Below are 12,161 nucleotides of genomic sequence, written 5' to 3'. Positions count from 1 at the left end.
CACCCATCTGTGAGGCCTAAGCACACACCCCTGACTGACTATACCACCCTATACCCATTGAGTAGTATAGTGATACATCATACCCATACACTGGCGACACACTTTATTCGAGCTCGGCTAGTCCCACGAATTCGGGTATACCCGGGTGTATTGAGGTTTGTGACTGTTTTCTGCCCGAGTGCATTGGGTTATTTTCCAGGCAGGGATTGAAGCATTTTATTCCCGCTGGCTGCAATACTGCACAGTATATATATATATACTGCATTACAATTCATGAATTTATGCCATCTGGTAGACACGCGAAGCATTGCAGCCTATTAAATCCTAATCATTATTATTTAACAGATCAGCCGCCCATCAGCCAGGCATGAACCCAGGCTGGGAAGGCAAACGCAACGGGGCTTGTCAGAGGTGAGGAGCGGCGCATTCCAGGTATCTGCCAGGTACATACTGGGTATTTGCTCGAATAAAGTGTGTCGGTGCAGTATAATAATAATAGGGGCATGATAAGCCTCTATAGCACTCAATGGGCACCCTAATCACAATACAGTAATACACAAGACACACAGTAATAAAATGTAACTAAACTCCAAAAAATCACACGTCACTAAATACAAACAGTAGCCAGCTAATCCAATCAATAAATCAATAGCAACATCAACAATGAATTAATTAAACCATTAACCAATCATTAACCCGAGATACAGGCACCATTATGGGGTGCCGGTATCCCTCTGCATTGAAATGTCCCGCGTCACGTGACCGGGACATTTCCTTGCATAGGAGATACCGGCACCCCATAAAGAGGCCTGTATCTCCGGAAGCAGGGGGTCCCCGGACATAAAACCAACGTGGTTCAGCTCTGGAGACCCCGTGCACCTCTACACTATTAAAGAAATGTATATTTAAATAAATAATTTTCGGGCGACATTTCAGCTGTGAGAGGCGGCTCTCTCAGAGCAGCTCTCTCTGCAGCGGAAATGAATCGCCGGTTTAGGCCTTTTCAGAGGCTCGAGGCTCTCGCTGGCAGCAACTCGCCCGTTTTGGGAATTTTGCCATCACTGGTAATCGAGCCTTTCTGAATAACGTGATAGCAACGCCCAAAAAACAGTCATTTTAAATTCCCTGGCGATTTTTTTTTATCAACCATCTCTGAATAAGGCCCTATATCCTTAACAGATAGGAGAATTTTGTAAGTGATACAGTACTTAATAGGAAACAAGGAGAGAAATTTAAGCAGGAGACACAGATTTAGGGGAGAGTAAAGGGATTCTAACAGCAGGGTTTAGGTTAAATGCTAAAATCGGAGTAAAATGTAGCACATGGCTTCAATCTTTGTGCTGGACACGATCTGAAATTGAGGTAAAACATTACTTCCATTTCCTTCTCACCTCTTATCTCTCTGTCTTTAAACCCCCTTCCTATAAAGCTGTTCCTCCCTTCTTCTGCCGCCATTTAGTTTCGGCAGGAGAAGGGCGGGTAAAGTGTTCACATAGGCTGGCACATGGGCAGAAAGACACAGAGCGGCAGAGAGACAGGGATATAATTATTATTTAATGTACAGTATAATCTATTTATATACGGTATGAATTAATTGAATTACACTGGTTACTAGACATGGTATTGGGCAGAGAAAAGCCATGCACCATCTAACCTATCTCAGTCAATCAGTTCCGATCCAGACTAGTTCCTCTATTTGGTTTTAGTTACGTGGGACTGAGTAATATTCAGATTATATACTTTTTACAATCATCTGACCTGTCTCCTAATCCTTCTCTCAGTCAGCATATATCGTTAAGTTGTTTTAACACAGTACAAGTCAATTTGTTACAGGTTGGGTTACAATATTGGGTTACAAGTTACTTACAGAACACCCTTTTCTGTTGGCTTAAAATATTCAGTACGTATATATATATTTGTTTTGTTTTACATATATTTATAGAATAGGCAGGCATAGAGCATACAGCATAGCGCTTTATTAAAACAGAATGATATGTATACAAGTCCTGCTCATACCTGTCCACTCTGTCTACGCTTCCTTCTTGGGCGAGGCAGATTGCCTCCATTACCAAACAGCAGTATTCCTGATTCATTTTTCGTGCTGAACGATAAGGTGATCTCTGTGCCATTGTCCAATGACACTCCTGGTAGCTCTACAAATCCAGGTTTTGCAAAACTGACCAAATAAATTTTCTGTAAAAAAACAAACAAACATATCCATTTTGGGAAACCACTTAAAATTTCAAGAACCGACTTCTAAAGTCTCAAACATGTTTCTTCATGAACTCTACAGAACATTGTAAAAAATGTGAAGATGATCAGACAAACTCCTTGGTATCAAGTATCTTTTTGTATATAATTGTTTGTTTAGAGATAAATATCCCAACTGACTAGTCATATGACAGTGTTCTTTCAAAATGCATATTCTACAGTATTAACAATATTACTTTGTAATCTTTGGACCCAATAAGGGGTTTTATGGCTAAAGCAGTGACCTGAATAATTGGAGACGCCCATTATATGTTATGGGCAAACAGTTTTTTTTTTGCTTCCCACAAGACATTTTAGGATTATTCCCTAAATACTGGTACCCATTATCTCTGGATAACTGTCAGTCAAAAGGCCAGTAGAATTTCAAACGGGTATCAATATTTAGTGGATACCCCTTTAATGTTTAGTGTCACATGGAAATAAAATGAGCCTGTAATGACTAAATGAGCCTATGAGAAAATGTATTCAAGTGTGATAACTGCGATTTGCGCATTTAGGGGGTCAATGCACTAAGCTCCGATAGCAAAAAATGCCATATTTTTTAAATCTACATTTTTGACTGCGTTGCTATCATGGTATGCAGAATGCCCCGAATACCTGTGATATTAACATTTGCAAAAATAGTGAGTAGCCGGCGACGAGTTGATCGCCCCTCTGAAAAGGGCTCACCCGGCGATTTCTATCTGCTGCAGAGAGAGAGTCATTTCTCCCTGTGCAAATCTCGTCTGAAATTAAAGTTTTTAAATTTAAATTGTATTACTAGTGTAGATGAGCAGGGGGTCTCCGGAGCAGAACCGGGTTGATTTGAGGTTCGAGGACCCCCTGCTTCCCAAGATACAGGCCCTGTTACGGGGTGTCGGTATCTCCTATGCATTTAAATCCCACCGTCACATGATGCGGGACATTTACATGCATAGGAGATACTGGCACACCATCACGGGGCCTGTATCTCAGGAAGCAGGGGGTCCCCGGACCTCAAATAAACAAGGTTCTGCTCCGGAGACCCCCTGCTACAATATGCTAGTATTCAAATTTATATTAAAATATGTAATAACCACTAATACAAAACTCACCCCCTGTGCCCCCACCGAGGACCCCCGGACACCCACGGAGACTACCCGAGGACCCACGGGAACCACCCGAGGACCCCCAAACACCTGTGGGACCTTAGGATGCCCACGAGGCTACCCTAGGACCCCCGGACACCCATGGGAACCACCCGAGGACCCCCGTGGGAACCACCCGAGGGCCCCCAGACACCCGTCGGAACACCCGAGGGCTCCCAGACAACCGTGGGGATGACCCAGGACCCCCAGACACCCGCAGGGAACACCCGGTGATCCCTTGTGGGGCCCCCAGACACTCGCTGGACTACCTAGAGGCCACAGACACCTGCAGGGACCACCTGAGGACCCCCGGATCCTCCTGGGGACTACCCGAGGGCCCCCAGACACCCGCATGGACCACCTGAGGACCCCCAGACACCCATGGGGACCACCTGTGGACACCCACCGGCCTATGTTATCAATCTTGTTAAAATAAATAACAATGGTTTTATGTGGGGGTACAGGGGGTGGGTTATGTATTGGTGCTTATTACATATTTAATGTTTATTGGGAGCAGAGGGGGTGAGTGAAAGGCCAAATACTCCCTTCACTCAGCCTCTCTGCCCCCAATAAAGCTGCTGTTGTCCCTTAACCCCTTCATAGCCTTAGCGGTTAGCCGCTAAGGTAATGAAGTTGACTGTTAATGCATTTATATTGCATTGGATTGATGCCGAGGGTCTCTGATACTGATATTAATGGGTATCAGCTCCGGAGACCCCCGGCATCAATCCGATGCAGGAAAAATGCATTTTTTTTTTTCAATGTCCCCTCTCTCGCCACTTCTCGGCAGCTTCTCAACACCTACTTGCCAACTTTTCCTGGCGGGACGAGTTTGAGAGGAAATCGCAATTCTAGAGCCGGGATTAGCCTCAATAAGATAATCGGGACTACAAGAATAGCACGTGTTTTAAAAGCTGGTGATAAGTGGCTTATTGCCGCGTATTTGGCGATTTTTTTCTGCCGGCAAATAAATTTGCCGAAAATCTCTCTTATCACCAACTTATCCGGGCTTACTGAATAGCAGTAGGCTTTTTTGGCGATAAGGTGGTATAAGGTGGCGATAAGTGGCTTATCGGAGCTTTCTGCATTGACCCCTTAATGCTATTTACTTCAGCTACAATTAATGCACAAACACACTGCAATTGTGGCTATCACTCACACTTTAATAAATCACACCCCATATTTAATTTAGTACAGTGTTATGCACATTGCCCATGTTATAAAACCTGAATTATTATCATTTTATTCTCAGGAGAATCATTTATAATAATAGTATGATTCTGAAAACAGTTGAGACACATATATATATATATATATATATATATATATATATATATATATATATATATATATATATATATATATTCAGGGGTAGAGAATCCTGTAGTACAAATAACTGCAGGCCAATCAGCACTGCATGGGTCAACTGGATTATGAGAACACAGCAGAATTATTTCATTATTTGATGCTTGCAATAAAACAATTTTATAACCTGTCTGATGAAATGAACTCATCATAAACCATGTGAACAGATCTCTGCTAAATACTGTAGCATGCAGGTAATATTATAGTACAATAAACAGCTAGTGAACACAATGTAACAAGATTATAAATCTAGCTTTTTTTGTTAAGTATTTCAGTCACTTTAGCAAACTTAGTTATCTATGTTAAGAGTTGCTGGTTCATAATAAATCAGATTTATTTGAAAAAGTTGTCGAGTCTCCCAACCTGTTTGAAAACCTTTATATATATATAATATATATATATATATCTATATATATATATCTATAAAAACACAGAAAAAACAGGCGCACTCATAGCGTAAAAAGGTATAACAATATATTTATGGAGTCAAGGATTTAAAAATGCACTCACAAACATAGCTTAATAAAAAGCATTTTGTACCTTTTTACGCTATGAGTGCGCCTGTTTTTTCTGTGTTTTTTTTAGATATCTTCAAGGAAGTGGTGTTCCCTTCATTCGGGCTGCAGAGACTCTTTTGGATAGCAATTGGAGCATTTTTTAGGATTTGTATATTTTTTATATTATATATTTTTTCTGGACTTTTCATCTGTTATTTTTATATTTATATGTTTGTGTATTGTTTATACTATTTTTCTCCACCTTGTATAGTATAGGGTTTTTTTCATCATTTTTATTCATTTAGTGGTTTAGGTTGGTGCCATTTTTTCCTTTTGTTGTGTTATATATACACACGCACGCACACACACACACACACACACACACACACACACACACAAGATATTGACACTGAGCTTGGGAGAATCTATGCAAACACAAGCCAAGAAATGGCAAAAATGGGATTCAATCTTTCAATTATTTTCCATTGTTTATCTGTTAGTTTGTCCATGAAATGTTCACTACTAGTGTGCTAATTCCTAATATTCAATGTATATATATCAAGCTCATGTAGACTTTTGTATATATTGTAAGATTTAGATGCACAACCAAGTCATAATGCCAATACTAAATCTGGATTTTCAGCTGATCATAAATTGTCCTCAAAAACCCAGATTGAGATAAAATAGGAAGCAGTGAATGATGAGCAATAGTTGTGGAGTCAGGCTTACAACTTGTCATCGCCAAACCCTTTAATGTATCACCTTCTTTAGTTTAAAACTCAGTTAAGCTTTCAGAGTTGAGTTATACAATGATTCTATATTGTTTACATTTGGTTTGGTCACAAACAATGCTGTGAATGTGAATGTGCCCCAGTGCCCCAGGATTATCACGGTGGGTGGTCCGATCTGGAAGCATACACCATCTCGCAGTGAGGTAGAGGCAGGCACTGTCTCAGTCTGGGTACATTTGTATGTTAATATCTGAATTCAGGATTTTAAGTTATTCAGTAAATTGGGCTACTCCTTAAGACATCCTACGAGGAAAGGAAAAGGGAGGGGATGGGGGGCATCACACCAACAGTATACCAATAGAGGTGTGCAAAAAAATTGCCACGTAAAAAGATTTTTGGTATACTGTTGGTGCGATGTGCCCCCCATCCCCCCTATTTTCCTGTCTATCCCCTCTCTCCCCTTTCCCCCCCCACATCCTTCCCCTCCTTTCCTTCCTTGTGGTAGCAGCTTGACTGCTTATCTCCCCTGCTTCCTATTTTGGTGTCTCTGGAGATTTTGTCTCATATTAGATTTATTGGATAGCTCAGGATCAAGTTTACACCATGTGCACACACAAATAAATATATATATATATATATTTATATATATACACATACATACATACATACATACATACATACATTCACACATATATATATATATATATATATATATATATATACAATACACACATAAAATGTAGCGCTATGAAACTAATAAAAAAACGTTAGACTAAAGTGAATATAAGTGAAATATTAAATAGTATATTGTGATACAAAAACTAATGAGTACTAAATCTATATGTGATATATAGATTTAGTACTCATTAGTTTTTGTATCACAATATTATCTCCAGACCTGTGGTATGTCCATGGGTACGAGATTCGCCCCCAGCTACAGTATGCAAACCTCTTTATGGGGTATTGGAAGACCAAATACATCTGACCCAATGCACGGCTGGTGGCGGGTCTCGTGTTCTATGGCCGCATAATTGATGACATACTTATCATTTGGGATGGAGATGGGGGGGACCTCGAGCAATTTTTGGTTGGATTCAACTGTAATGAACTAGGCCTCAGATTCACCCATCAGGTTAGCCCATCAGGTGTGGTGTTTCTTGAGCTGGAGTTATCTGTTGATGTGGATTGCAATATTCACACTCAAGTACATTTCAAAGAAGTGATGTTAAACAGCTATCTCCATGCGACGAGCAGTCATCATCCCAAGTGGATACAAAATATTCCCCTGAGTCAGTTCAATAGATTCTGGAGGAACTGCTCGTCGGACCACACCTTTGAACTACAATCAAATAGACTCAAAGACAACTTCGGTAACAAAGGATATGATGTCTCCGTTGTGCAGGAGGCATTTGATAGAATAAGAGCCATTGATAAGCAAGTTTAGTTGGCAAAATCAAACACCAAACAACTCTTACAAGGCAAATCCACACACACCACTGATTTTAGTGGGGATGCAAAATTTATTACGAAATATAGTGGTTATGCCTGTAAGATTAAAACTATTATGAATCGCCATTGGAAGGTTCTGCTCTCTGACCCGTATCTTAAAAGTCAACTTGCTCCTACAGTACCCATAGTGTTTTGCAAAGCTCTCAATATTAAAAAAATATACTGGCACCAAGCAAACTTGGAGATAACACACGGGATACTGTAGAGGGTCAATCTTTGTCTGGTAACTCTAGGTGTAGAAGATCTAGGTGCACTATGTGCAAACACCTTATAGTTTCAGACAAATTTGCCTCCTGTAGCAACGGGTCATCGTATACTCTCAAAAGTTCAGTTCACTGTTTGACTACATTTGTAGTTTATGTTCTGTTCTGTCCTTGCAATTTGCAGTATGTTGGGCAGACCAAGAGGGCACTGTGCGTCAGATTCCTGGAACATCGCAGAGCGATTTGAAGGGAGTTCTGGCGCACCGTGTACCTAGACATTTTACACAGGTCCACTCTAAAGAACCCAGTGGACTAAAGATCATGGGTATAGAGACCATCCCTCCATCAAAACTAGGTGGTGATAGGTTTAAAGCATTATGTATCCCATAGGTCTAAATGAATGCATAGATACAAGCATTTTGATCTAGGTCTGTTTCTTTTTCACTGTACTTGCCAGTCAGCCAGTCTGGCAATAGTTCCCATCCATGTTCCTGTCCTAACTATCCTTTTCCTTCCCTTCCTTTCCTTCCTTCCTTTCACTTCCTTTCCCCTCACAATCCCAATTCCCCCCTAACCATCCCTCCTCCCCCCCCTTCCCCTATTCCTCCCCAAGTTCCTATATCAGCCAAGGTCAGGACTTGTTGGCTATCTCACTCTGGTTGTTTTTAGGAGGTTATTATCCCTACACTCATATTCTCCCCCAGACCTTCTTTAGTTAACTATGTAGTGTAACTTTGTCTGCATTTGGAGGTAGAGCCTGTTTCAGGAGTTATCTTTCAATTTTAAAATTGACATTCAAGAATATCCCTATAAGCGCACTATATTATATATTTTTTTAATGTTAAAGTGTTTTATTGTGTATATTTGTTACAATTAGACAGTTCTCATTATTATAATTTAGTTTATGTTTCCTTTGACCTGGAAGTCATCTCCCTGCGACTGAATATCATGAGTATTTACTCTATTCAGAGGACAGCGAGCAGCCCACCAGTTCAAATGATTAATATCCATAGCTTTTGATCTAATGGATCATCTTGGAGTTATTAATAATATTATTGACTGATTATTATTATTGTATGAGTTATAACATTTTGTTCCTACAATGTACAGGCGTACCCCGGTTTAAGGACACTCACTTTAAGTACACTCATGAGTAAGGACATATTGCCCAATAGGCAAAAGGCAGCTCGCGCATGCGCCTGTCAGCATGTGCTGAACAGAAATACCGGCTCTCTACCTGTACTGAAGCTGTGCGCAAGCGGGGAAACTATGGAGCCTGTTACAAATGCGTTATTTACATCACTTATGCACGTATAGGACGATTGCAGTACAGTATATGCATAGATAAGTGGGAAAAAGGTAGTGCTTCACTTTAAGTACATTTTCGTTTTACATACATGCTCCGGTCCCATTGCGTACGTTAATCCGGGGTATGCCTGTATATATGTTTATGAATAATATTGGTTATATGTAGGTTATTTATGCCTTCTATCTTCACAGAACATTGCAATGTGGCATATTATAGGTGTGTCCCTGATAGTAGGGACTCAGCACAGCTGATTCTCATGAGTGGAGTTAGATTTACATAGGCACCACTATATAAGGTAGTACTCTGTGGTTATTCATTATCCCCTGAGGAAGTCACGTGATAGTGACAAAACTAGTTGGGACAAGATGGTGACGTCAGCATGCACGGCGGTAGAGAGGAGGTCTCTGTACCTGACAGATAGCCTGGTTGCAAACGCTGCACATGCGGTCTGTGTCCAGAGCATTCAGCTGACCGATGGACTGGCAATTATGTGCTGAGAGACTGGCTGATAGAGTGTAGAATTGCGGAAGTGCGACAGGAGTTTCCAGCAGCTGTACCATACCAAGGCAGAATATTACATTGGACCCCTCCAACCCAGCTGGATTTCTCTCAAATGTTCAGTGTTTTTTAAAATCTTGTAAGTGTGATTCCTAGGGACTGCGTGTCATATTAAATGGACTTTATTTTTATACAGTTAAACACTATGGAGCCTGCGCTTCTCTATGTTTTTTTTCTATACATAAACACACATATATATATATATATGAGCTGCGTCATACCTTCCCATCCCCGAACTGTGTATGCTCTGTGCAGCGTTATGCCTGTGTCTACCTCAACCACACATCGAGACTGATGCTGGGGCTTTTTACGCTTGCTGCTGGCTATTACTCTGCTGTGGGTCTGTTTCCACTGCACATTGTGCTTTATTTGGACCTCCTCTCTACCCTGCCTACTACATGCTCGCAGTGTTTTACTAGCATCAGGACTTATCTCTATATTTCAGCATTCACAGGGTCTTTTTTATTATACCTCTGTGGCTTTGTACATGTTACTCACCATCATTATCCTAGCCACTCAGGTTTTTGCTGTTCATCTTTCATATTTTCCCCATGTTAGTACCTATTTTTGCCTGGCATCTCATGTGTTATATTATGCAGGATTTAGATATTTTCTCTAGTTGCTTCATATGCAGGTTTTTGGTTTATAGTGTTATATTTTGATTTATCATCTTATTTTTTACTATTGTGTTATTTGGTTGTTCCATTTATTTTTTTGAGTCCCTATCTACCCTATGATCGGCCGATCGTTACTACATCTCTATGGGAATTTTCTTTTCCTCTAGTCTTGTTTTTTTCTATTGGGACTCTCATTATATGGCTCTTCCATGTTTGGGTTTTTTTTTTTGTTTAGATACTATAAGTTTCATTTTTACAGCAGTCATCTAATATGTGGAATGTGTTTTGGTATGTTTTATTTTTGCATTGCTAATAAAATCCATTTTTCTATTTCTCACATATATTTTCTGAGTGCTCCATTTTTGACCCACTTTTTTTCTTATATATATATATATAAAAGAAAAGAAGAAGAAAGAAAAAGCGCCCGATCCTAGTGTAAATTCAGATTTAAAAGGTTTTAATTATCATGAATAGACGATTGCCAACTCACACTTTGTCAGTTTAAAATAAGCAATTTATGGGACAAGCCCATGCACCACGCTGACGTCCAGGTTTCAGAAGTCTTCCATCTGCATACAAATGTAGCTGCTGTGAATCAGCCCTGCTGTGGGATATGCTGCCGGTACAACCTTTCTCCTCTGCAGGGAAGGTAGATGTTTCTGGCTGTATTCAATCACCCACCGATCAAGTAGCAGGATGCAGGAACTGACGTCTGTGCTCTGGAGCTTGAGCTGCTTGGCCACCGTAGATTCCTGTACCATGTGACCCTACGCGTTTCCTCCGTCTCAGCGGATTTCATCAGGGGATAAACACTGATAGAGTTGACTGAATATTTATACTAATGCAATCCAATAAAATATGTAAATACCAGTCAACCTAGATCAATTACAATTATATAAAGAACATCTGTGCTGGGTGGTTTAACCTAATAGCAGAGTATATACAAGGACATGATATATATAAGAGAAATTGGATGATAAAGTTATACATAAACTACATAATTTTATGTGGATATAAATAACCATAAAATATAAAAAAAACATAATATAAAATGAACAAATATTATAAACAACATATATTATCAAAAGTAGTTGTAGGACTATCCCACCACCCTTGTCCGCCTGTCTGATAACAAGATTACTCATATTACTAAGTTCTTTAAGTGCCAAATTTTCCTCTTTGGATAGATTTATTTTCGATATAGTTGTTGTGGTTTGACACATAGATTCAAAATCTTTGAAGTACCATGGCATAAAAGGTTTCTATAAAAGCTCCCTTAGAATGGTATGGGAAAAATGTAGATTTAGATGTAAATGGAGAATGTATTACTTTTTCATTATCAATTTGATTAATATTTATTGAATTTTGGATGATTTGTTCAACTATGTGGTCTGTAGTTGTCACTACTTGAGATATCGTATGGTCAGATTGTTGTCTGGAGGTTTATAATAAATTCACCGGTTATAACAACCTATCCATCATTTTGGGATAGATTCTTATCTAGTTCTCTCTCTATATCCCCAACGATTTAGTTCTGACTCAATATGTTCAAATTGAACCAATCTGATTCTTTCTCTTCTATCATGACTATCTGTAATTGACGACTGGCTATAATCAACAAAATCAATTTATCTGTCTAATGAAATGACATACACAATCTCTATTAATGATATCTCTATTTATTATTTCATCTAGGTAAAGAGTTTAGATTACTAACCATCAAGATTCATCCTTTCCATTGCCATCTTTTAATAGATAATGAATGCTTTTATAATGTATTTAATACTAACTAAGCCTTTCTTTATAATATTTGTTCATTTTATATTATGTTTTTTTATATTTTATGGTTATTTATATCCACATAAAATTATGTAGTTTATGTATAACTTTATCATCCAATTTCTCTTATATATATCATATCCTTGTATATACTCTGCTATTAGGGTAAACCACCCAGCACAGATGTTCTTTATATAATTGTAATTGATCTAGGTT

At 39.2% G+C, this 12,161-nt stretch overlaps 1 protein-coding gene across 4 annotated transcripts in view; it reads right to left on the bottom strand.

Moving 5' to 3' along the window:
* Positions 1-12,161, bottom strand: part of LAMA2 (laminin subunit alpha 2) — a 736,088-nt gene that overhangs the window by 42,018 nt on the left and 681,909 nt on the right. For all 4 annotated transcript variants that reach the window (XM_075597283.1, XM_075597284.1, XM_075597285.1 and 1 more), the window contains one exon: positions 2,017-2,193. In XM_075597283.1, the coding sequence (XP_075453398.1) occupies positions 2,017-2,193 (177 nt within the window). The remainder of the gene's footprint in view (positions 1-2,016; positions 2,194-12,161) is intronic.

This window comes from Ascaphus truei, chromosome 4, assembly GCF_040206685.1.
Source record: "Ascaphus truei isolate aAscTru1 chromosome 4, aAscTru1.hap1, whole genome shotgun sequence".
Lineage (NCBI taxonomy): Eukaryota > Metazoa > Chordata > Amphibia > Anura > Ascaphidae > Ascaphus > Ascaphus truei.
This window is presented reverse-complemented; position numbering and strand designations above follow the sequence as displayed.